Source organism: Panicum virgatum, chromosome 6N (genome assembly GCF_016808335.1).
Source record: "Panicum virgatum strain AP13 chromosome 6N, P.virgatum_v5, whole genome shotgun sequence".
NCBI lineage: Eukaryota > Viridiplantae > Streptophyta > Magnoliopsida > Poales > Poaceae > Panicum > Panicum virgatum.
In genome coordinates this window covers 16806992-16834385 of record NC_053150.1, presented here as the reverse complement: position 1 = coordinate 16834385, position 27394 = coordinate 16806992, and the positions used below count along the sequence as shown (strand labels likewise).

The 27394-nt window shown below is 46.2% G+C and overlaps 1 protein-coding gene and 1 long non-coding RNA gene across 2 annotated transcripts in view; one reads left to right on the top strand and one right to left on the bottom strand.

Annotated features, from left to right (window-relative positions):
- LOC120677977 (xyloglucan endotransglucosylase/hydrolase protein 19-like) overlaps positions 1-21714 on the bottom strand; it is a 39653-nt gene extending 17939 nt beyond the window's left edge. The window contains exon 1 of the mRNA XM_039959153.1: positions 21649-21714. Coding sequence (XP_039815087.1) covers positions 21649-21714 — 66 coding nt within the window. The remainder of the gene's footprint in view (positions 1-21648) is intronic.
- Positions 21715-23009: 1295 nt separating this feature from the next.
- LOC120680205 lies at positions 23010-24353 on the top strand. Its single transcript, XR_005677524.1, has 2 exons — positions 23010-23557; positions 24029-24353. It is a non-coding gene; the product is annotated as an uncharacterized LOC120680205 (long non-coding RNA).
- Positions 24354-27394: the final 3041 nt, after the last annotated feature.

The window sequence follows — 27394 nt, the reverse complement described above, 5'->3', positions numbered from 1 at the left end:
GGAGGAGAAAACAAGAGAAGATGACCGAGAAATAAAGGGAAGAGAGGAACAGCTGGGCGCATCGTGTGGCGCTGGGGCGGCGGCACGGCGCTATGAGGGAGCAACGAGGAGAAGACAAGAGAGAATGAAGAAAAGAGGGGAGGAGCCTGGCGCACCATGCGGCGAGGGGGTTTTTGAAAAATTGGGTGCAGGCGGTGTTCTGCAAAATTGTCACCAATTCCGAATTTTCACTTATTTGCATTAAAATATTTTCGACCACAGGGATGCATGTGCAAAATAAACGAGCGTATTTACTGTAGATGGAGCTCTCTTGTGGACTGTTGGTTGATTTTGGAAAGTAAAAGGGGTTTTTTTCTTTTGCAAAAATCACACAGTGCACAATTTTATAGCAAATAATTAGCTAAATTGGAAACTAGATAACTGTAACTAATGAATTTTATAGTGATGAAACTCTTCTCACATCCTATGAAACATCATTATTCTCTCTCGTCAGCAAACTTGATTATAATGAATAGGATCTGTCTCCTCATCAGGTGACTTAGATATTACATTCCCGTAAATATACTGTATACACTAGACACAAAAACAAAATAAAAAACAAAATAAAATAAAACAAAATAAAAAAAAACAAAATAAGACACACAGATCGATTTTGGATGGAATCCAACGGTCAACGTCGTTGACTTGCACAAATACAAAATCTAAATCACCTTAAAGAGTAAATCTCTATTTAATATGGATGTACAGATTGCCGCGATCGGACGGTCGCAAAAACGGACGACGTAGGCACGGGGCCGCGAATACCAGCCCGAATAGGGGTTTGGATAATGTATTTATTAGAAGTAGTACACATCAGCAGCAAGGAAACAGGAGGAAGGAAACAGCTCGGCCACGGCTCGTGCACAGCAACAGTAAGGAAGCAGCTCCCGCAGCCACGGCTCGGGCACAGCAGCAGCAAGGCCACCCCGGCTCGAGCACGGGCTATAGATGGCCAACGGGCCAGCCCGGCCCGGCCCATCACGACATCGGCTTTGAAGTGCTCGGGCCGACACAGGCCAATGTGTCTCACGGGCTGTGTCGGTGCGTGCTTCGTGCCTCACCTTCGGTCCAGGCACAGCATTATGGGTCGTTTTTCGTGTCGGGCCGGCCCGTGGAAGCACGGCACACTTTATGGGCCGTGCTATCCCACGGCCCATCACCCTTATAATATCACAAACACTTCATAATATTCAGTCATTCACAACATTCACAATCACAATCACAACACAATAGTTAACAGATTGCAAGAATATGATAATCAAAATGAGTTGTTGTACAATGCTGCCACATTAAAAACCTTTCTAAGTAAAACTCACCCTTGTGAGAAATCCTAGAAAAAAAAAGAGTGCAGCCAACTCAGAAAGTCTTAATTAGTTAATTATTATAGTCTACAGTGCCATAGTTCAAATGGCCACCCAAAATAATAATGAGTTCAAATGGTCACTCATCTCACAGCAAAAGCTAACTGTCAGTCTCTCAAACTCTCAGGTCTCTCTCAGCTCACAGCATCAGGACCACCACCACCAGTTGTTTCTTCTTCATCAAGGTACAGATTTTCAAATGCCTCCTAAGCTCTGTGTCCTTAGCTTCGTGTTGTTCCCTTCTTTCTCCTAGCTCCCGATCCATGATGCAAATCAGCATTTCCACATTCTCCTCAAACTGAAACAAGACTTGGAAGAGATAGTAGATACAGAAACTGACATGATATCTCTAGCCATTATAGATAGGATTGGATAGATTAGCTTATAGTCATGCCACTAGAGAATTAAGTCAAAATCATCATCATAAGCAATGACCCAAGCACTGTCTAAATAAATTGAGAGCACATCAACTGTAAGCATCTAGGCCCTCTAGGTATGTTTCGGTGATTAATGACAACCATTATTGTGACTAATGAGTTTGTGCAGCTTAATGAATCATTATCGCTCAATTGGTCATATGTCAAAAGAGGCCCCTCAATTTCGTTATTCAAAAAGGCGATCTCGGTATTCAACTCAAATAAATAACAAGACTAAGGATCTTTCTAGTCCTAAGTGTCGTAAGGTTGAGAAGGACACTTAGGTTAGTATAGGTTTTATAATTTTGTATTGATCGCACTATTAAGAGGGGTTAAGGTCAAGTAACTTGAGCATGGACATGGTCATTTGAAAATGGATGCACACTATGGTCACTCAGGTTCCTAGAAGTTCAAATAAGTGGTTTTCAACTTATATCTCAAGAATATTTGGATTTCACTCAAGACTCAAATCAGAAAAGGCAAAATCAGAAAAAGTCTATACACCGGTTTAACCGACGCTTCCATTTTTCTATACGTCGGTTAAACGCAGTCAGCAGAGTCTGGACAGGTTCTATGCACCGGTTAAACCGGTGATGTTTGAATTAACGTCGGTGCATTAGTCCAGAGTTGGTTTTTCCAGGGTATTTCAAGTTCTATACACCGGTTAAACCGACGATGTTTGAAATGAAACGTCGGTGCAATTGACCAGTGAGATGGTTTTTCCAGGGATTTCAGAAGTTGTACTCACCGGTTAAACCGACGATGGATTTGAGTTAACGTCGGTGCAGTTGTCCAGAGACTTGGTTTTTCAGTTGATCAGTAGACAACTACACTCACCGGTTAAACCGATGATACGTCGGTTAATCTGCCCAAGTTGTAACGGCTAGTTTTCAGAATGGGCAGTTTACATTCATCGGTTAAACCGACGCTGACTATTGGGGGTACGTCGGATTAAACGACGCTAAGCAGTTTTCTGGCAGCTTTTCTCCAACGGCTCTATTCGTGTGAGCTGCCTATATATACCCCTCCAATGGGTCATTTTGCACACTCTTGACACCAGGCAACATTCATACATTCATATATTGTTGAGAGCCACCTTGAGCTTCATCTTTCACACATTAGTTGATTCAATCATTCAAGAAGCAAGACTAAGGACTTGAGTAGAGAGAAGCTTGTGTGCATCCGTTCTTGGTGATCGGTTCTTGCTCAAGTGAAGGCCCTAGCTTGTTACTCTTGGTGATTGGCAGCACCTAGGCGATCTTGGTGATTGAAGGTGTTTCTTCCGGAGCTTGCCAATGATTGTGGGAGCCCGAAGAATTTTGTACGTGGCTTGAGCTCCACCACGTCGGGATGGTGAACGGAGACTCTTAGTGAGCGCCCAAGTCTCGGTGACATGGGAGGTGACAAGACTCTTAGTGAGTGTCACAACGTGGATTAGGGGTGTGTGCCAACACATCGATACCACGGGAAAAAATCCGGTTGTCTCTTGCCCACTCTTTCATTTCAAACACTTACTTTCATGCAATTATTCATGTGCTTGACCGTAGAGATCATTACTTAGCTCTACCTTGCTTAGTTTCTTTTGTTGTAGTATCTTTGATAGCTTGTGTAGTTTGCTTAGTTAGCCAGTTGGTGAATTGGGCCTTACTAGTGTTGCATAGGTTAAGGTTGCTTTAATTGTTTTAGAAATTTGAAAAAGACCCAATTCACCCCCCCTCTTGGTCCATCGATCTTTACAATTGGTATCAGAGCCTCGTTGCTCATTTGGATCATTAGGCTTCACCGCCTAGAGCTATGGCCAAGATGGGTGTTTCGCCGCCTCACTTCGAGGGCAGGAACTTTGCTTATTGGAAAGTTCGCATGGCCGCATACCTTGATGCGATTGCCCCCGAACTGTGGTTGGCAACAAAGACCGGGTTCACCAGAACTCCCACCTCGGAACAATTAAAATGGAATGCAAAGGCTAGAAATGTAATTTCCGAAGCCATTAGTGAGGAAGTCTTTGCTAGAGTAAATGGAATGGACTTAGCAAGTGATATTTAGAAAGAGCTAATTGAAATTCATGAAGGCTCCACAAAAGTTCGTGAGCAAAAATATCACTTGTTTAGAGCTAAGTATGATTCCTTTAAGATGCTAGCTCATGAAAATTGCAATGATATGTATTCTCGCTTGAATGTCATTGTCAAGGACATTAATGCTCTTGAAGTTTCTAAAATTGACTGTGGCTCCATCAACCGCAAGATTCTCATGCTCCTTCCGAAGTCCAAGTATAACATCATCAATGCTATGCTTGAAAAGGAGAATCTTGATACGATGGAAGTGGGAGAGCTTGTGGGCGAAATTCACGCTCATGAAATGGGAATCCTTGGTATGTCCGAAGAGCCAACTACTAGCAAGTCAATCACTCTCAAAATCAAGGCAAACAAGCCCCGCAAGCTCAAGATGATCAAGCAAGAATCAAGCTCAAGCAATGAAGAAGAAGATCATCATGAAAGCTCATCCGATGATGAAGAAGATGGAGAACTTGCTCTCATGATGGGAAAGTTCACACGCTTGAGTGACAAGATAAACAAGAAGGGTTACAACTTTGACCCTAAAAGAAGAATATTCCGGCCAAGGGAAGATATCAAGCACAAAATATGTTACAATTGTGGAGAAAAAGGTCATATTGCTCCCAATTGCCCCTAGCCGGACAAGAGAAAGAAGGACAACAAGAGCAAACATCGCAATGACTCAAGCGATGATGATGAAGATGAAAAGAAGAACAAGAATAAGAAGCTTGGGAAGAAGAATAGCCATGACAAGAAGACCAAGCTCTTCCCAAAGAAGAAAGGGCACACCAAGAGAAGCTTCTTGGTGGAAAAACAAGAATGGGTGACCGATGTCTCATCAAACGAAGATTCAAGTGATGAAGAAGACATCGTCACCATCGCCCTCACCAATGAAGAACCACCGCTACCTCCGCCTCCCATGTGCCTCATGGCAAAAGGTAACACAAAGGTATGTGAGGTGGATAGTGATAGTGATAGTGATGAGGAGCTTGACCCTTATGAGTTCACTAACCTCATTAATGAGTATACATCCGTTATCAAGAGGGAAAAGGGCAAAGTCAAGATTCTTGAGAGCACTCATGCCAAGTTAGAGCTTGCCCACTCCGATTTGCTTGGCAAGTACAATGACTTGCTCAAAAAGCACAATGAGTCACTTGTACTTGCTGAGCAAGTTGAAGAGAGCCACAAAAAGCTTAAATAAGAGCATAGGGAGTTGGCTCACAAGTATCAAGAACTTGAATTTGCCTATGAAGCAATTGACCCAAGTCTTGAGAACTTTGTCAATGAAACTATTGAAAAGGTCAATACTTCTACTTCATGTGATGGTCTACTCATTAATGCAAATGCCACTAATATTGTGCCCGAGCTTGCTCCTTCTAGGGAAAAGGAATTGATGGATCAAGTGGCAAGCCTCAAGAGTAGTGTGGAGAAGCTCTCAAGAGGAGAATATATCCACAAGGAAATTCTCTTCAACAATGCTCGTGACTATGGCAAGAGAGGTCTTGGTTCATTTCCGGAGCCAAATCAAGGCACCACTCCTTCTCCGGAGATCAAGACTAGCTTCATCAAGGAAGTTGTTTCATATTGCCAACATTGCCAAGTCACCGGGCACCACACTAGGGAGTGCACCTTACCATCATGTCCTCTTCCCACTTTACCAAAGAATTACTCATCAATGTTTTCAAAATAACCATTTTCTTTTGAGTAAAGTGAAGGGTAAGGTGAAGGCCAAATTCATTGGCAAAATTGCTAAGGAGTCAAAGAAGAAGCTCCCCAAGCAACTTTGGGTCCCAAAAGCTCTTGTCACAAATGTGCAAGGCCCAAAGCTTGTTTGGGTTCCTAAAACTCAGAAGTGAATTCTCATATGTGTAGGTGAACTACAAAGCCGGTGGAAAACACTGGGTACTTGATAGCGGTTGCTCTCAACACATGACCGGCAATGATAGCATGTTCACCTCTCTTGAAGACCCCGGCGATCATGAACATGTCACCTATGGTGATAACTCAAGGGAAAAGTTTTAGGTTTGGGTAGAATAGCAATTTCCAAAGATTTATCTATCTCTAATGTCTTGTTTGTAGAAGCACTTAGTTTTAATCTTATATCAATTGCTCAATTGTGTGATCCTGGACTAACGTGTATCTTTGACAAGAATGGTGTTGTAGTAACTCTTGAAGAAGACAAGTCATTGGTATTCACGGGGTTTAGGCATGGCAACATTTACTTGGTGTATTTCTCATCAAAGCAAACAAGCTCCATGACATGCCTCTTCACCAAGTCGTCTCTTGGGTGGCTTTGACATAGAAGAATTGCTCATATTGGCATGAGCAACCTCAAGAAAGCCCACAAGAGAGGGATGGTCACCGGCTTGAAGGACGTCACATTTGACAAGAACAAGTTATGTAAAGCATGTCAAGCCGGAAAGCAAGTTGCAACACATCATCCCATCAAGACGATGTTGTCTACCTCCAAGCCGCTCGCGCTACTACACATGGATCTTTTTGGTCCAACTACATACAAGAGCATTGGTGGTAACCTCTATTGCCTAGTAATAGTTGATGATTTTTCACGTTACACTTGGGTCATGTTTCTTGGCGATAAGGGTGAAACTCCGGAAGTCTTCAAGACATTTGCAAGAAGAGCTCAAAGGGAGTACAACTCCCCAATTGTGAAGATCCGGAGTGACAACGGCACCGAGTTCAAAAATATGAAGATTGAAAAATGGTGCGATGAAGAGGGCATCAAGCATGAGTTTTCCGCCACCTACACGCCTCAACAAAATGGAGTGGTGAAAAGAAAGAACAAGAAACTCATCACCCTAGCAAGAGCAATGTTGGATGATTATGGCACGTCCGAGAAGTTTTGGGCGGAAGCAATCAATACGGCTTGCCATGCATCCAACCGAGTGTATCCCCACCGACTCCTCAAGAAAACTCCATATGAGCTCATCACCGGGAAGAAACCAAATATATCCTACTTTCGAGTCTTTGGTTGCAAATGCTTCATTTATAAGAAGAAAAGGCTCGGTAAGTTTGAGAGTAGATGTGATGAAGGTTTCTTTCTTGGTTATACATCAAACTCCAAAGCATATAGAGTATTCAATCAAACCTCCGAGTTAGTTGAAGAAACATGTGATGTGGAGTTTGATGAATCTAATGGCTCCCAAGAGGAGGTTGTTGGCTATGACAATGTAGGTGATGAAGAGATTGATGAAGCCTTGAAGAAGATGTCCATTGGGGATATCAAGCCGGAAGATGTGCATGAGGGCAATGATCAAGGGAGAGGACCTTTCTCATCTATACCAAGCACCTCTACGGCACCCCAATTGAATGAAGATCAAGAAAAAGATGATCCACAACCTCAAGAAAATGTGCCAACACCAACACCCCAAGTCCAAGAACAAGTAGAGCAAAATGTTCCACCACAAGCACAAGTCACCCATGATCCACCCCAACAAGCATCCACGCAAGTACCGCTAGTGAAGCATGGTCGCATCTCCAAGGATCATCCAATTGGTCAAATCATTGGTAGTCCTTCCAAGGGAGTAAGAACTCGCTCTAAGCATGCTTCATTTTGCGAATATTACTCGTTTGTTTCTTGTATTGAACCCACTAGCATAGAGGAAGCACTTGAGGACTCGGATTGGGTGATGGCCATGCAAGAAGAATTGAACAACTTCACCCGCAATGAAGTTTGGGTCCTCGAAGCTCCTCCGAAAGATAAGAACATCGTCAGCACTAAGTGGGTCTTTCGAAACAAGCAAGATGAACATGGGGTGGTGATACGCAACAAAGCAAGACTTGTGGCAAAAGGGTTTTCTCAAGTCGAAGGCTTGGATTTTGGTGAAACTTTTGCTCCGGTCGCAAGACTTGAAGCTATCCGCATCCTTCTTGCTTACTCTTCACATCATAATATCAAGTTATATCAAATAGATGTGAAAAGTGCTTTCTTAAATGGCATTATTAATGAACTTGTTTATGTTGAGCAACCTCCCGGGTTTGAAGATCCGAGGAATCCTAACCATGTTTATAGGTTGCACAAGGCACTCTATGGGCTCAAACAAGCTCCAAGGGCTTGGTATGAGAGGCTTCGTGACTTCCTAATCATGCAAGGCTTCAAGATCGGGAGGGTGGACACCACATTGTTCACAAAAGACATCAACGGGGATCTTTTCATTTGTCAAATTTATGTTGACGATATTATCTTTGGCTTAACTAATGATTCACTAAGCCATGAGTTTGCTACCATGATGTCTAGGGAATTCGAGATGTCCATGATTGGCGAATTGACCTTCTTCCTTGGTTTTCAAGTCAAACAATTGAAGAAAGGGAATTCATCCATCAAGAAAAGTATACTAAAGATATCTTAAAGAAGTTCAAGATGGATGAGTGCAAGCCAATCAAGACACCCATGGCAACCAATGGGCATCTCGACTTGGATGTGGACGGTAAACCGGTTGATCAATCCCTCTATCGTTCTATGATACGGTCTTTGCTTTACCTTACCGCATCTAGGCCCGATATAATGTTTAGTGTGTGCTTGTGTGCCCGCTTTCAAGCAAACCCAAAGGATTCACACCTCTCGGCTGTGAATAGGATCCTTCGGTATCTCAAGCACACTCCTATCATAGGCTTGTGGTACCCCAAAGGCGCTAGCTTAGATCTCTTGGGATACTCGGATTCGGATTTTGCCGGAAGCCATGTGGATCACAAGAGTACCTCCGGGGGTTGCCACTTGCTTGGGCGTTCTCTAGTTTCTTGGTCGAGTAAGAAGCAAAATTCTGTGGCTTTGTCCACCGCGGAAGCGGAATATATAGCGGCCGGTGCATGTTGTGCCCAAATCCTATATATGAAGCAAACCCTTTTGGACTTTGGTGTGAAACTAGATAGGATACCACTCCTTTGTGACAATGAAAGTGCCGTAAAAATTGCCAAGAATCCGGTTCAACACTCTCGCACAAAGTACATTGATATTCGCCATCACTTCTTGCGTGATCACGAAGCTAAGGGAGACATATCTCTTCAAGGTGTGAGATCCGAGGAGCAATTGGCGGATATTTTCACAAAAGCATTAGACGAGAGTACATTTGTTAGGCTAAGGAATGAGCTTAATGTGTTAGATGCGGCAAACGTCATGTAAGTTGCCTTGTCATATAGAAAAATGCATACATATAGGACACTTGTCTAACCATGGTAAGATAGTGATGAGCAAGGGTTTAGCTAGAGGTGGTGGTCCACTTGTTTTCCTCTAGGCTTGTAGAAAGGCTCATCATGAAGAAGCTTCCCGTGGGTTCAAACTTGACAAGTTGATCTTAATTTCTTGTTATGCATTTCTTGTCATATAGATGTGCACTTCATGTTTACCCTTCTTTCGCATGTGGTTATAGTTTGCATTATCATTGCATGCGTAAGGGTCACAAAGGAGATCACTTGATGAAAATGAGACTTGTTTCATATACAAGATCTTAATTCATGAAAAGTGAAAAGAGCAAAGTGTTAGGTACGTTATTGTCTAGTGAGTCATGTCATGATGAGTTTGAAGCTTTCTATCTTCAATATTCCTATGACAAGGCTCATACATTTTATTTGGCGCTTTGTCTCGCTTTGCGGCTTTTCCTTGTGTTGAAAAGAAAAACTATTAAGCTAGTGTGCTACCCTATTTATTTTGAGGGGTAAAGTCGCCTATGCAAGTCCATTAACTTGAGTTTAGTTGAATTTTATAAGTTTATTGGACTTGGCATAGAAGAGTGAGCTGAGTGAAGGGTTTTCGGGTTCACCGGTCAAACCGACACTCAATGGATCTATACCCATCGGTTTAACCGGCGTTACTTAGTTTCTGGCTCAGCTAAGCAAAACCAGGCGTTCAACCAGCGTATACAAAAGTCACATCATCGGATCAACCGGTGAACGTAACTCAGATCTGATCCAGCAATCAACCGTTGTTAGCAGCGTTCAACCGGCGAGTTCAAAATGCATATCGTCGGATCAACCGGCATTCAGATGAGTTTTTGCTGGAGTCTCGGGTGAACTGAACCGATGCATTTGACCGGTGTTCTAAACCTAGGCATCGGTTTAACCGGCGTTAAGGAAAAATGTGGGGCCCACCTGTCATATATGTTTCTTGCCCACGCCGCGCTCCTCTGTTTCACTTGTTTTCTCTCCGCCGCCGCCGTTTCGCACCCAAGCCGCCACCATCGCGTCCGCACGCTGCCGTCGCCGATCCACGCCGCCAGTGCCCGCACTTCCACGCTACACGCCACGCCGCCGCTCAACGCCGACCCGCAGCCGCCGCGCGCAGCCTGAGCCACCGCCGTTCGCACTCCGCCCGCGCGCGCCACGCCGTCCATGCACCAGCACCGCCCGTGCACCACCGCCGCCTACGCCGCCCGCGCCGCCTCCGCGCCACCACCACTGCCACTCTGCGCCACCGCCCACGCAGCAGCACCTCACACCGCAGCCGCAGCCGCAGCACTCTCTCGCCAAGTGCTCGCAAGGTGTTCTGTCTTTTGCCTGACCGAGATGGGTCGCGAGAAGAGAAAGGGGAAGGAGGTCGTGGTTGAGAAGCCAGTCCGCAAGCGGACCCGCGCAGAGAGAGAGGCCGAGAGGGCCGAGATGGTGGTCAAGGCCGCCGAGGAGCAGGCGTCAGGTCGTGCTCGTCCGTTCGCGATCAGGGAGCAGCCAGTCAGAGGCAGAGGCAGAGGCCGAGGTATGGGCAGGGTCAGAGGTGCCAGGGCCACTAGGGCCACTACACAGCAGACCGAGGGTGATTCGTCTGAGGGGGAGCCGGCAGCTACAGAGTTGTGACACCCTAGGTGTCTGCACATTAGTGTTGCATACCTTTTATACATCATGTGCTTGTTTTGCTTGAAAAAGGACCTTTTTGTAGTTATAAAAGGTTATATGTGTAATTATGATTTTATGCAAGGTCCTTTCTGCAGTTATATTTGAATTGGGTGTGCAATTATAGCTTTTGTGGAGGGTGCTTTTGCAAAATGTGGTGTAATCATTAAATGGCAGAAAACTTTTCAAATCAGCCCAAGTTTGGAGTGAAATTTCATTGAAAAAGACAAATTCCTTTGAATTCAAATTCCTTTCTTTGTTTTCAAAATTAGCTCTCTATCCTTTGGTCAAATAAATTTTTGCACAACATCAAAGTTGTAGATCTTGAAAAGTTGAACAACTTTCATGTTGAGCACTTTTTCATTTGAGCTTTAGTTTAAAAGTTATTGCTTGTTTACAGTTTGGTCCCTGAAATTTTCAGAAATTGCAAACCAGCCCTTTTTCTCCTTCCTCCAGCCCTCTCCTCTATTTTTCTCTGCCGCCGCCGCAGAGCCTGTCGCCGGCGCAGTGGAGAGCACGCCCGGCCGCCCTTCGCTCCGCGCTGGCGCCCACGCGTCGCCCCAGAGCTTCTCCACCGCCCTTGGCTTCGCGCTGTGCCTCCCCCTGCCGTGCCACGCGCCCCCGCCGAGCTCAGAGCTGCCCCGCGGCCGCCACCGCGACGCCGCCGTGGAGCGCCCCCTGCAGAGCCCGCCGCCCACGCCTAGCGCGCGCACGGGCACTACAAAAGCCCCAGAAACGGAATCCCCTCACTATTTTGCGCTCTCCTCGCCCCCACGCTCCAGAACAGCACCGCCGCCCGCTTGAACACCGGCGAGCTCACCCTCGCCGCAGAGCCGCCTCACCGCCGCTCCTCCGCCCGCTCTGACCCCCTAGCAAGCACTGCCTCGCCCTCGCGCAACTCCCAGACCATCTCCCCTCGCCCGAACCCCACCGGAGCCACCCCGCCGCCGTGCTCCGAGCTCCACCGGCCGCCGCTCGCCGTGGACCGACCTCTTTCCGCCCTCATTTCGCGACCCAAGCGCATCCCGAGAACCACCTCGACTTCCTCTCCGTTTTCCCCAACCCACCCCTCGCCGCTGGTGAGCCCCTCACCGGGATTTGGCCGGTCAACCGCCGCCCCCTCTCTCTGACCCGGCCCAGGGACCTCGGGGTGGAAGAAACAAAACTCCAGGGTGTTATTTGAATAGGCCTAGACTCATGTGAATAGTGCACTAAGGACTTGTTTGTAATAGTTTGCTGTGATATTTGAAATTCAATATCAATTCGTGGAAAATTCGTAAAATAGCAAATCAGGATGTTTCGGAATCCTCTTGAAGAGCTCTATACAGTAGAACCATAATATGTTAGGCTTTAGTTGCTAATTTTTGCTGTAGAATTTGATTTGTGTTACTAGTGCTTAGTTATTAGTTGATTTTATCATTTTCTTAACTTCTGTTTGAAAGCTTGTCTTGCTCTGAAACTTTTATGGTAGTTTGTTCTTATAACACTAGTTTTGCTATAAAATTTTCATGATCAGTTCTCTGGTGTAGCTATTTATTTGATTTAATCATTGTTTAGTAGACTTTATTTATGATAAATAGTTTGTGTTCGTAATAAATCATGAAAATATTTCTGCATGTTCTTCTTGATTAGCTTAGCTTGTCCAGTAAGTTTGAGCCTCAGTTCATGGCTAGAACAGGAGCTAAAAATGAATCTTGCTAATCTGTTGTCTGTATTGTTTATTTTCTCAGAATTAATTCTATGTAGATAAAATCATTAAAAATTCACATTAGCTAGTTCGTTTCTGTGTAGATCTAGTGTTAAATTTTAAGCTTCTACTTTGGTCTAGTTTGACCTGTATAATTCAAGTTTGTTCTATGTGCTGTCTGAATTATTGATTTGTTCTGATTAAATGGTTAGATGTTATGGCATGATTTTTACAGGGTAGGTTACTTTGTTTATGTTATGTTTAGTGTAATTTTGACAGAATTTATTACTGTTTGTACTCTGAGTAGTTGATTTATTAGCAAACTATGTTTTGTTTGTTATAGAAAACCACCCCCACTTGTTTATGGAGTAGTTCACTTCATTTGTGCTGTTGATCATGATGCCTTGTGTAGTTAGCTTTGTTATTTAACTACTCTATAAATGATTGCCCATGTGTGTTTATAATGTCGTTCTTGCATTACATATAGACACGACTGCCTTATCGGACGGGACGTACGAGCTGATCCCGGAGTCTGACGGAGGTGATCTCGAAGCTCAAGCAAACGCCGCCGTACTAACTGAAGCCCTGGATCAAAGTTCGGAAGAGCCTAGAGCTGAAATAGTTAGCGACTACCGAGAAGGCAAGCCCCGAACATAACCCATATTTCAAATTATGATCATTTACTGTTGTTACTTACTTGTGCATTTACAATTCTTAGGATTTGAATTGAAACCCTAGATGCATGATCCTAGGAATCTATGTACTGAAAACTAGACTTGAGTTCGACTACTTGCTAAGCTTATAGGACCGGTAAAAGTCGACTGATTGCCTGTCACTCGCGAGCTTTATAGGAACTGCTTGTTTACTTTCTGTTATCAATATAAGGACGAAGGACGGGGTTGTGTTCGATATCATGACCTTATGTGAGACCCCGTCTGTGTTGATGAACTTGCTAAGGTCGCGGTGTGTGGTAGCGGTGGTTAAGTTTTTGAAAATACTAGCCACATGCCGTAAATATGGTACGCGGCAAGCCTAGTAGCCGATTGGACCGGGGAGTGGATATACCTCCCACTCTCTCTTAGGGATAGGTTTTATGTTTATGTTGCGCAACACTGCGACTTCAAGGGACAAGGGTGGACCTCGTAGAAGGGTGGACCTTGGAGCCCTGTAGTCGGGGAGAGTGGCACTATCCACAAGCCGGAAAGAAAGGTAAACGGTTGTTTGGGAACGACCCGACGGTGTTCCAGACGTGTGTGTTAGGTTTGCCAGGCCAGGTTGAATTTCGATTCAGAATCGTCCGCCTCTCACGATGATATGAGACTGCTTGATCCCTTTGCCACACAGAGTAATAAGAGCAACATTATTATTTATCAATCTTGTTGTTTGCTTAGTTTTCTACCATGTTTGGATAGTAGTTGCTTACATAGAATGGTTAATCAACTAGAATCTTGAAAGCTAAAACTTGAAAGTAAGGACCTACTCTTTATTGCTTTTCAGCAAAAAGGAAAACTAGAGCCTCACAAACCTTGCATAGTCTAGCTATAGTGGGCTACTTAGGCCCGTTGACGGTTAAGTCTTGCTGAGTATTAGAATACTTAGCCTTGCTTTTAAAAACCTTTTCAGGTATGAGTTTTGAGGAGCAAATCGCTAGCTTGACCTATCCTTGCTCGTTGCCTCCTGGCTGGTCCGTAGAGTAGGACACGTCTTCGACCGGCAATGACTATGACGAGTGATACCATGCCTGGGCTAGCCTGGTGTCCTTTTGCGACGTGTTGTAGCCGTCGTGTTTTATCTTCCGCTGTTTTAAACTCTGAACTTTTCATTATGGCTTGTATAACTGCTTTACTAAGGATGGTCTTGTAATAATGCTTTAGAACTGGTATGTAATAACTTTTATGCCTGTGATGTAAAAATTGTGGTTGTAATATCTCTGGACTCGCCTTCGTGCGGGGTATGCTTGTTCGATCTAAAAACCGATGGTTGTATCGGGACGTTACCCGACAGACCAAGGATTGTTCCGTTTGAAGTGCGTTTGAGCTGGTGTTGCCTTTATGGCGATGGCCTGCGCACTTGAGCCGGGATAATTCAGCTGGTTCTGCCACAAGAGTCAGATGCAGATTCAGATGCAGCGCAGTCAGAGGAGTCTTAGGGGCAGAGTACTCAGGGGTCACCGACTCCACGACGTTCTGGCCGCACTCGGCAGACATCCCCAGCAGCAAAGACTTCGCCAGCGACCGAGCGTCGCACTGGACCGATGACGCGAGGAGGTCACCAGCCACAGGAGCCTCGCAGTTCCGCAGCAGCAGCAGCAGCCCGTAGAGCCGAGGCCCTAGAGGCCGAGCGCGCAGTGTTCCGTATGGACACTGTTGTGCGTCTGGAGTCAGGTGTGCTGCTCCAGAACTTGACCAAGGCCAATGCGGCGAAGGTCAAGAGGCTCAGGTGGAGTGTTGGAGAGGAGGACTGGTTCCCCGTGACCCGTGACAGCAGGGTCGACCGTAGATTATGGACACTTCTTCAGGCCAGCTTCTACGAGACCTACCAAAGGCGAGGGCACAGGATCTTCCCACATAGAGTGCTCGACTGGGTGTCACTGAGGACAGCCGCAGGGGGAGCAGATGTCAGAGAGCACTTTGCGCACTTCAGAGGTCTGCCCAGGATCTCTCAGTGCTTCCGCCAGCCGTTTCCAGCGTCATATGCCAGAGTACCTAGGTTACTGACCTAGAGGCGTACGCTATTCACATGGCACTCCAGAGGACTCTGTTGCCGAGGAGTGGCTACCCAGAGGGGTTCACTGGCCTGCAGCAGCTACTGCTCCTACACGTCCTCACTCACGAGCCGTTTGATATAGTTGACTTTATTTTAGCTGAGATCGAGGATGTGATCACTGACGGGATGGGGGTTGTGAGGCAGTTCCCTTATGCACACTGGATCAGCTATATTTGTTCTATGATTGTACCAGCAGAGTCACCTGTCAGCAGTGTGTACCATCAGGATGAGGCTCCCTGGTTCCCAGTTTACCGTCTGACAGCTCCCAGGACCGGAGGAGAGGCAGACAGGCAGACAGAGCTGCCATGGCACAGTTGTCACCTGAGGCACAGGCTCGAGTAGCACAGGAGGACGAGGCACTTCTGGCAGCAGAGGCACAGCTTCCTGGAGGAGATGATGAGATACACTGGTCTGAGCTTGAGTCAGACTCCTCCGAGGATGCCGAGTACTTTCCTGCAGCACCCGCCAGTCACGACCACGAGGCAGGAGGGTCCAGAGAGCCAGCTCACTCGTCACCCGCAGCTGCCACAGTCACAGAGTCCCAGGTGACTCAGCCGTCCGAGCTTACCTCTCTTCTTCAGCAGCTTGTTACTCAGCAGCGAGAGGATCGGATAGCACAGGAGGAGGCCAGGAGAGCCCATGAGACTCAGCTAGCAGCCATTCAGAGAGAGGCTGCCCGAGAGCGTGCTGCAGCCAAAGATCATTTTGTCGGGCTCATTGATCGAGTATCACAGAGGACAGACGCTCAGTTTCAGCAGATGCAGCAGGGCATGATGGCGATGTTCAGGATGATCACACAGCTGTACACTCACACCGGACTCGCCCCGCAGCAGCCAGGCCTTCAGGGTGTTGGAGCACCTCAGCTTGCAGTCACTCCAGCTCCAGCCCCTACTGCAGCTCCAGCTACTACAGCGACACTGGAGATCACGTTCTCGATGTCTACACTCCTTGGGTCTGCCGGTCGTCCGCTCTTCTCACCACTGCCAGCGACTACACTCTTCCAGGACTCACCGTCGGCAGTTCAGTCAGTCGCCCTCCCCATTGTACCACAGACACTACCCTCAGGGGGAGGAGGAGAGGAGTCTATAGTTGTACAGATTTTCAAATGCCTCCTAAGCTCTGTGTCCTTAGCTTCGTGTTGTTCCCTTCTTTCTCCTAGCTCCCGATCCATGATGCAAATCAGCATTTCCACATTCTCCTCAAACTGAAACAAGACTTGGAAGAGATAGTAGATACAGGAACTGACATGATATCTCTAGCCATTATAGATAGGATTGGATAGATTAGCTTATAGTCATGCCACTAGAGAATTAAGTCAAAATCATCATCATAAGCAATGACCCAAGCACTGTCTAAATAAATTGAGAGCACATCAACTGTAAGCATCTAGGCCCTCTAGGTATGTTTCGGTGATTAATGACAACCATTATTATGACTAATGAGTTTGTGCAGCTTAATGAATCATTATCGCTCATTTGGTCATATGTCAAAAGAGGCCCCTCAATTTCGTTATTCAAAAAGGCGATCTCGGTATTCAACTCAAATATATAACAAGACTAAGGATCTTTCTAGTCCTAAGTGTCGTAAGGTTGAGAAGGACACTTAGGTTAGTATAGGTTTTATAGTTTTATAGTGATCGCACTATTAAGAGGGGTTAAGGTCAAGTAACTTGAGCATGGACATGGTCATTTGAAAATGGATGCACACTATGGTCACTCAGGTTCCTAGAAGTTCAAATAAGTGGTTTTCAACTTATATCTCAAGAATATTTGGATTTCACTCAAGACTCAAATCAGAAAAGGCAAAATCAGAAAAAGTCTATACACCGGTTTAACCGACGCTTCCATATTTCTATACGTCAGTTAAACGCAGTCAGCAGAGTCTGGACAGGTTCTATACACCGGTTAAACCGATGATGTTTGAATTAATGTCGGTGCATTAGTCCAGAGTTGGTTTTTCTAGGGTATTTCAAGTTCTATACACCAGTTAAACTGACGATGTTTGAAATGAAACGTCGGTGCAATTGACCAGTGAGATGGTTTTTCCAGGGATTTCAGAAGTTGTACTCACCGGTTAAACCGACGATGGATTTGAGTTAACGTCGGTGCAGTTGTCCAGAGACTTGGTTTTTCAGTTGATCAGTGGACAACTACACTCACCGGTTAAACCGATGATACGTCAGTTAATCTGCCCAAGTTGTAACGGCTAGTTTTCAGAATGGGCAGTTTACATTCATTGGTTAAACCAACGCTGACTATTGGAGGTACGTCAGATTAACCGACGCTAAGCAGTTTTCTGGTAGCTTTTCTCCAACGGCTCTATTCGTGTGAGCTGCCTATATATACCCCTCCAATGGGTCAATTTGCACACTCTTGACACTAGGCAACATTCATACATTCATATATTGTTGAGAGCCACCTTGAGCTTCATCTTCCACACATTAGTTGATTCAATCATTCAAGAAGCAAGACTAAGGACTTGAGTAGAGAGAAGCTTGTGTGCATCCGTTCTTGGTGATCGGTTCTTGCTCAAGTGAAGGCCCTAGCTTGTTACTCTTGGTGATTGGCAGCACCTAGGCGATCTTGGTGATTGAAGGTGTTTCTTCCGGAGCTTGCCAAGGATTGTGGGAGCCCGAAGAAGTTTGTACGTGGCTTGAGCTCCACCACGCCGGGATGGTGAACGGAGACTCTTAGTGAGCGCCCAAGTCTCGGTGACATGGGAGGTGACAAGACTCTTAGTGAGTGTCACAACGTGGATTAGGGGTGTGTGCCAACACATCGACACCACGGGAAAAAATCCGGTTGTCTCTTGCCCACTCTTTCATTTCAAGCACTTACTTTCATGCAATTATTCATGTGCTTGACCTTAGAGATCATTACTTAGCTCTACCTTGCTTAGTTTCTTTTCTTGTAGTATCTTTGATAGCTTGTGTAGTTTCCTTAGTTAGCCAGGGGGAGGACCAACAACACCTGAACCAGTTTGTTCTCCAAAAATCTTTGTCCATGCTTGCCTTTTCTTACCAGAATGAGCTGATGGCTTTGTAACCCTTTGAGATCTAGTTGCACCAACTTAGTCTCATATTTTGTAAATAGTTTATACAATTCAGATTTGACTTTAGCATAGTATAAATTGTAAGAGGCTCTAGTACTTTCAGAAACTAATTGCAGCATATTAAAGAATCCTTTCATCTTAGCTCTTGGATCAAAGATGAATGCATATGAATATAGCACTGGTATGCCCTCCCAATATTTAAGAAATTTAAGCTTCATTGGAGTAACAATATTTCTAAGGTTAGGATCTCTTTCAGCAGCATGCAAATGAGAAGCAATTTCTAAGATATGGTGCAAAATAAGTGGACTTGTGGGATAATAAACACTAGATAGAACAACAATTGAATCATAGAAGAGTTGCATGAATTCCATTACCTTTTCAGCAGCATACCAATGATTTCTAGTCAACAAGTCTAAACCATAATGAGAATTAATGAACACAGAAAATATATCCTTTTATGGAATCAAATGTTTAAGCATTAGATAAGTAGAATTCCATCTAACATCCATATCGAAGACAAACTTTTTAGTTCTAACACCCTTAGCATTGCAATATTATTTAAACAATGCAATTCTTTGATTAGAGGAATTGAAGAAGTTAATTGCAGTTCTAAAATCCTAAGTAACAGGTTTCAACCTCTTCAGTCCGGATTTGACAATAAGATTAATGATATGACAGGCACAACATTGATGCACAAGACAATACTTATGCTTATGAGGATCAGAAGGTGTAGGTGTAGGTGCAGGATCAGAACCCAAGTAACCAAAGAACATAGGTGTTGTTGGGTATTTTAACAATGCGAAATAAATCCGCAAGCGCAAGGATACCGTCATAGTTTTCACCCGTGAGTATTCAAGGGTATCGTATCCACAGGAAACATGTGTGCACTAACTCCTAACTTAGTCGGTCCAAGAACACACCAGGATATGTGGCGAGGATGGAGAGGATTCCTGCGGTAGCACTAATAACGAGTTAAAGGTCGATCTCTCAGGTAGAATACTCGCTTCGGGCACCGGCTTACCCTTGAAATGGTCAGGAGACTCCGGCCAACAGCTCTACGCTATATCCGAACGTGGAGGACTACGAAGGACCGACATGGCTGTCACCACCTGTGGCCTACCTCATAGACCGTGGGATATAAGGCAAACGAAGGTAACCCTTAGCCCAGACACCATGTTAGTGCTACTGATTACTACCATAGTCTAACTATATTTGAGCTCCCGTAGCAAACTATGGCACTCTGTATAAATACAGAGCGATGAACCCGCGAGTAAGAGAACTAATCTCACTCATACGAAAGTACTATGCAAGACAGGAATCATAAATACCAACTTACTCGTACTAGAGGAAGCCAGCATCCGTAGAGGTACAAGACCGGAGAAGATCGCCGACAGGCCTAGCGCTTCGCCGAACTACTCCTCATCCTCCTCCTACTCTAAGCACTAAGCTAGGCAAGACCTCGCCATTGGAGTGGAGCGCTACATCTTCAAGTGATGGAGGAGGAAGTCTCTTGGTGGTGTGTGTGAGAAGGGGTGAGGGAGGCTCCTTTTATAGTCCTAATAGGTCGGTTCCCGCCATCAATAAATATGGGAACATTGACAACCGCCTTCTAGAGGATAAGAACAATCTTCTTGCCAAAAATGAGGCTTAACCGCCTCAGGAGGGGGTTGGCCCATCCATGGGTTCGACCGAACCCTGTTTGAGGCGGTTTGGGCCCATCTTTGGCCGGTGCAGTCCTTGTGGGCCCCTTGTTCAGGATTCGCGGTCCACTCTACAATGAGCTAGCCAGCCAAGGTAGAGTCTGCTTGCACAAATAAAATATATAAAAGTATATTCTTCAAATATCAATAATTTACAATTTACAACTAAGACTTATTTTGAAACATACACACGTATTCCTCATACGATGGAACCTCCAAAATTGGAAAGTACTCTCTCCATCCTAAAATGTAAGGCACTTTGGTCTATTTTAAATCAAATTGTTCTATGTTTGATCAAATTTATAAAAAAAATAGTATTTTGAATGCTGAATAATAATTAGATTCATTATGAAATATATTTTCATAATTTACTTATTTGATATGTTAGATGTTAATATTCTTCTCTGTATATTTGATTAAACTTAAACTGCTTTGACTTTGGACAAAACAAAATGCCTTATATTTTGGGACGGAGAGGATAAATATGGTGGCGTGATAACAACAACCTTTCGTGCTAGTTTGAACCACCTAATAATAGGGTTTCACGTGAGCACACGGGTTGCATGGATAACTGGAGTGAGCTATTTCTTCTTACTGTAGATCTTAGTGCAGCCTAGCTAGCTAGCTACTAGTAGTTCTGTTAACGAAGTTTCGTCCTTAATTCGCAGCACATGCGTGAATGATCAGTTGACAAATGAACTTTATTAAATCAAAGATGGCAAGCTGCAAGACTTCAGCACAGCCGGGTAGGTGCGTACGACCATGCATGTGATCGAGTGATCAAGGTCCAACTTGTGTTCTAAATTCTGTTTTCCGCGCTCCACCCGCCGCGGCGCTTCCATGGGAGGGAGAGGGGGAGGGGGGAGAGAGTTTGCAGAGGGAGGGAGGAGAGAAAGAGTTTACAGAACACGCACGCAACAGATTAGAATGTACAACACACTCCCCCCTAATCATGTTGCGCTGAAACAACGTTGATGATGCCACTCCGAACGCGTAGCTCCTCGAGACGTTCGCGCGGGAGCGGCTTCGTGAGAAAGTCCGCCAACTGATCACCAGTCTTGATGTAATCCGTCTCAATGACTCCGGAGCTGATGCTGTCGCGAAGGAAATGGTAACGAACGTCAATGTGCTTACTCCGATCGTGAAGCACCGGGTTCTTGGCAAGTACAAGTGCGGACTTGTTGTCGATGTAGAGCAGTGGCGCGATGACTCTTGCGTTCACCAAGACAGTGAGCAGGCGCAAGAGCCAGATTCCCTGGCAAGCGGCAGTGGCGGCGGCGATGTACTCCACCTCACATGATGACAGTGCCACCACTCGCTGTTTCTGCGATTGCCAGCTGACTGGACTTTGGCCGAGGAAGAAGAAAGCACCCGAGGTGCTTTTCCAGTCGTCGCAATCTCCGGCCAGGCCTGAGTCGCTATAGCCAATCAACTCCAGTGCTCCTTCTCCACATCGATAGACGCAGCCATAAGACCTCGTCCCAGCAATGTACCTGAGCAGGTGCTTGACAGCGCTCCAATACTCAGTTGTGGCGTGTGTGAACCAAGTAGCTAAAGTGCCTGACGATGTTGTGGCACAGCGTCTTGTCCCCTGGAGGATTTGAGCTCGCCTTACTCAACTTGAGTCGCGGCTCCATTGGAGTGCTGCACGGATTGCACCCCGAGAGCCCCGCCTTCTTAATGATCTTTGTCCGCGTAAGCGCCTTGACACAGTGTGATGCCCTTTGCGCTCTGACGGACCTTGATGCCTAGGTAGTAATGGAGCGGCCCGAGGTCGCTCATACTGAAGAGCCTTGCCATCTCCATCTTGAACTTGTTGACATCTGTCTAGTTCGCGCCCACCACGACAAGATCATCCACGTACACGTAGGCCTGACGGTGGGCCGTGAAAATCCGAGGGCCTCGTGGGCCTCCAAACTCGTAGGCAAAGATTTTAGGACTCCTTATGGGCTTTTTAGATAAAGGATAGGATTGGACTGGGCCGTGCTTCAAAAGGATCGGCGCAATCCGGATTTTGGACTTGGCCCATGGTAGTCCATGGATAGGAATTAAGGGCCTGGCCCGTGGATAATTGGAAAGGGCCTGGTCGGCAAAGTGTTCGGGCAGATTGCCTTCTGTTGTATGAAGAGGAGAAGCTTATGTTGAGTGACTAGTTCTCAAAGTTGAAATCCCATGTTAGTTTGACAGCTGATTTATGGTCCTCCAATCAGAACTTGGGCTACCTAGGTGTTCTTTGTTGATGAGGAGTTTGAGTTGCAGAAAAAAATCATATCATTCAAGCAGATTTCTTTCCCACATACATCATATGCGGTACAGGATGGGATTACCTCATGCTTGGTAGAGTGGGACTTAGTTGGCCAGCTGTTTACTTTGACATTAGATAATGCTAGTGTGAATAACAGAGCAGTAAAGGACATGCGTGATGCTTTAGGTTCTGAGATGTTTTTCAGAGGTGAACACCTACATGTGAGATGTGCTGCCCATGCTCTGAATATTATAGTCCAGGCAGGTTTAAAGGTCATTCCTCATTCAATTCTTAGAGTGAGGGATATCATCAAGGTTGTCACATCCACACCATCTCGGATGCAAACTTTCAACACAATTGTATAAACATTAGGCCTCAAAGTGAAGTCAGGACTGGTTCTGGATGTTCCACACCGATGGAACTCCACCTATGACATGCTAAACGAAGCATTGAAGTACAAGGTGGCTCTAAACAGATATGCGACTGAGCAACATCATGAAGCTCCAAGTGATTATGAATGGGCAAATGTGGAAGCTTTTCATGGCTTTCTTCAAGAGTTCAGTGAGGCAACTAAAGCATTTTCTGCAGATAGGCATCCTACAGCCCATCTTTTCTTGAAGATGCTGCTAGCCATCCGAGATGTTTTGCTTGATGAGACATGGAACACTAATGAGCTCCTCAATGAACTGGCTGACAAGATGCATACCAAATTCCAGATAAGTGGACAAATCCTAATATTGCTCTTCTTATAGCTGCTGTGCTAGATCCTAGTATGAAAACTGACTTCATCAAGTTCTACTTCCACACAATTGGTGAACATGTTGATCTGAAAATGAAGAAGTATTACCAAGAATATGAAAAAATTGTGAGGATCAACAATTTACCTGTGGTCAATGTATCTGATGAGCAGGCCATGAGCGAGTTTGTTGAGTCTGGTACTAGTTCCTTAGGTCTGGTATGTGGTAAAAGACGTGTGGAATTTGCATTTGCCCAATTTGCATCACAAAATTCAGATGCTCGTTCAGAATGATCAGAATTGGATATTTATTTGGAGGACCCAAGGATCCTTGTGAGGTCAGATGAGAACTTCAATGTTCTAGCATGGTGGAAGAAGAATTCAGATGCATATCCAGTCTTGTCTTTGATGGCTAGAGATTTCCTTGCTATCCCTGTGAGCACAGTGTCCTCAGAGTCTGCATTTAATGCTGATAGAAGAATCCTTGGTAAAGATAGGACTTCACTCTCCCCTGAAACTCTTGAAGCCCTAATTTGTACTAAAGATTGGTTGATTGGATTCAATGATGAAGAGGAAGGCGAACCAATGAGTGGAAAAAGGATGTTCGGTTCAGATGATGATGAAGATGATGAGTGAAGGCCCTTTGCATAAGGCTCCTTATTTTTCAGGTACACTGAAAAGGCCCTTTTATTGCTGACTATTTTCTCGCTTTGTTGTGATTTTGTTTCTTGACTTCCAAACATCTCATTAACTAGTTAGCACTGTGTTGATTATTTGCTTATGCCGCAAAGAAGTCATCATTTACATTTGCAAAGTTCTTATTCTGAATTCAGAACAGGAGAAACTTTTATTACAGATTAAGAATTTAAGAAAGAACAGAGTTAAGTAGATGCTTATGTTGAACTAGGCACAAGATTCATTGGTTTGATGAAGCTTGTCAGCATGAACGTCAATGTAAATCAGCAGGGTTATCTTATATGTTGCGCTTACAATAGATATGAGGCATGCTGTCATACACCAAAGTTTAGCATGGAAGATGTCACTGTTCTTTTTCTTGATGTATTGTGATGTACAGCCATGTGAACATTTGTCATGCAGTTTTTTTTTGGGATCATAACCCTCGTCCTCATGTCTGATAGGCTCTATGTTGCGTATTCTGCTTCTGGCTAAGATACATGCTTACTGGATGGTACAAATGATGACTAGCAGAAGACATATGTCGCTCTACTTATCGCAAAAATCAGCGGCGTCTGATAACTGCCAGTTCCATCGACATATTTGTAGACTAACTATTGACAGTTCATTTGGTTACTCATTGTTGACAGCTATTTTGTTTGCTATTTATTTGTGACGTGTGGTGGCTGGTACTAACCTGATATGTATATTTGTTTTGTTGAGCCACGCTGGCTTGTACTATTGGTGGCAGAATGGCAGCTCACGGGCTGCGAGGTCATCCATTGCTCTGCTCACGGCATATGCCAATCCATTGTACTGTTGTTTTGACAACCCACAGGGCTGTGCTCTTTTAGTGAAAATGGATTGGCCCATGAGCATATATAGGATTCGGGCTAGACTAGGATGATATTACTTAAAGGATGGGATTGGATACAATAAAACTAATTATTTGAAGGGCTAGATAAGGATAGGGCCAACTATTTAATTAGCTAGGGCTGGATCAGGGTTGGGGCAGGATTATGGCCCATTCCCAGGGCTACGTACACAGCGTGCTCCGCCGCACTGCACCTGAACCCCTGCCACCCATGGTGTGTGGCGATGGCAAGGAGGACGGAATGACTCCAGGCGCACCACCGGAGTGAAGACCTCGTCGAAGTCGACGCCGGTGCGCTGCACATACCCTTTCGCCACCAAACAAGCCTTGTGCCTGGTGATGTTCCCGTCGGCCGTCGCGCTTGATCTTGAAACACCATTTTCGGCCGATGGGTTTCACGCCAGGTGGCGCGTCGGTGAGGGTCCACATCTGTTGTTAGTGATAGACTTGAGCTCCTTGACATCGCCCGCATCCACTCCTTATGGTCCACAGCTTCGTTGTAGGTAGTGGGTTCATGTCGGCGGTGAGGGGCAGGTGGCTGCTCGACATAGACTTCCTCCACTAGGTCCCCGTTCTGGAACGATGACTTCACATCCAGGTGGTGCACTGTCCACCCATGGTGTGCAGTGATGGCAAGGAGGACAGAATGACTCCAGGCGCACCACCGGAGTGAAGACCTCGTCGAAGTCGACGCTAGGTGCTGCACATACCCTTTCGCCACCAAACGAGCCTTGTGCCTAGTGATTTTCCCGTCGGCGTCGCGCTTGATCTTGAACACCCATTTTCGGCCGATGGGTTTCACGCCAGGTGGCACGTCGGTGAGGGTCCACATCTTGTTGTTAGTGATAGACTTGAGCTCCTTTGACATCGCCCACATCCACTCCTTATGGTCCGCAGCTTCATTGTAGGTAATGGGTTCATTGTCGGCGGTGAGCAGTAGATCGCCATCTGCTACAAGCTCATCGTCGTCGTACAAGAGGTTGTCGACAGTCCTAAAGTGGAGTGCACCCCATTATCATCATCAGTTTCCAGTGCCTCTAGTGTGTTAGAGTGCACAGTGGAATCAAGCTCGGCCCGCTATACCCACAAGCCAGTGCTCTACCAGGCCTCAGGTCCACTAGAGCCCAGCCAACCAAGGCATCGGGCCTAACTATCCCCCACTATCAATTTCTAATGTGGGACTAAATCTAACAATCTCCCCTGTCATACATCGAACCCAACTATTCCATCACATACAACCCATGTGATCTCCTGGAAGACGTTCTTCAGGTCCCGAGTCCAACTCTCCAGTCACACACAACCCCACCAGAGCCCAACCAACCAAGGCATCGGGCCTAATTCAACCCAAAAGGCTAGCCTGATGGGTGAGGACTGCCCCACCTTATGTATTGGGTTCCCCCACCATTAATTTCCAATGTGTGACTAAATCTAACACAGTGCGCCGGAGGTAGGAAACATGAACTGGATGGGGACTGCATCCTTCGGTGGCAGCTCGCCCTGCAAGGAACAGGCTCGCCGTGCACACAAGGCGTTCGAGGCGACAACGCAGCTGACGAGGTCGCTGCCAAGCTGGACGAGGACGGAGATGCCTGCTGCGGAGTCGAAGGAGGTGTTGTGTACTTGGGGTTGGAGGCGGGCTCGGTGGAGCTGGACTCGATGACGCTAGAGATCCCCCTCCTTGTACAACAGCAACTGATTCCTCTGGCTCATCACATGAGTCTTCAACGATGAACGACTCCTGGCCTGCACTGTAGTAATCCCCTCCTACATGGTGTCGGCGGACGAGCTAGGTCCAGTCCGAAGCTGTGCCCTCCTCAAAGATGGCGTCGCGCGTGACATGAACCTGGTTTGCGATGGGGTTGAACACTCGGTAGGCCTTCGCTCCGGGCTCGTACCCGATCGTCACCATCTTCCTGCACCGGTCATCAAGCTTCCTGACGTTCGGCTTGGTGACTTTGAATGGGCCATGCAGCCGAAGACATGCAGGAAGTGCATCGCTAACTTGTCTCCGTGACTACCAGGCTTTTCGTACGTTGTGTGCCCCACAAGGTTTCTAGTTGGGGTGTGGTTGAGAAGGAATACAGCCGTCATCACGGTCTCCCACCACAGCTAGGCTTGCACCGCCTTCGCCTTCATCATGCCTCGCGCCATGGTGAGCACAGACTAGTTCCAGCGCTCCACCACGCCATTTTGCTCCGGACTGTACGGCACGGTGAGGTATCGCTAGATGCCACGCTCGGAGCAATACTCGAGGAACCTCACCGACGTGAACTCCCCCCTTCCCCCCACGGGCGGTGCTGAACGCCTTGATCCTCCGCCCTGCTTTGTTCTCGAAACCGGCGCACAGCTTCCGGAATGCGTCCTTGGCATCGGACTTGTTGGCGAGGAGTACTTCCCACATGTACCTTGACATGTCATCGACGACGAGCATGATGTAGCGCTTGCAAACGGGAGTCGCGTGATGGGGCCGCACAGGTCGCCGTGAAGGAGCTCGAGTGGCTTGGTGGCGCGGTACTTGGCAGCCTGCGGGAAAGGTGCTCAATGGTGTTTCCCCGCCAGGCATGCATCGCAGACGTGCCCGACATGCTCGATCCATGGCTGGCCGCGAACCATGGCTTCGCCCCCCCATCTTCTGCAGATCCTGGAAGCTGATGTGTCCGAAGTGGGCATGCCACCAGCACTTGTCATCGTCGTAGCTCGCAACGAGGCACACAGGCTTCGTCGGCCTAAGCGGGAGGATGTACAGGTGGTTAGGCATACGGTGTACCTTGCCGAGGAGCTGCGGGCTGTGGCGATCCCACATCCGGAGAATGCCGTCGTCAATGTCGATCTTGCACCCATTTTTTATGATGAAAATGAACGTCATAGATTCAATTGACATATCATACGGTGGCTGCTGTCATGGCAACGATGTGTTTGGATTGTGGTGATGATGTGGCTTCCACATGGATGCTGA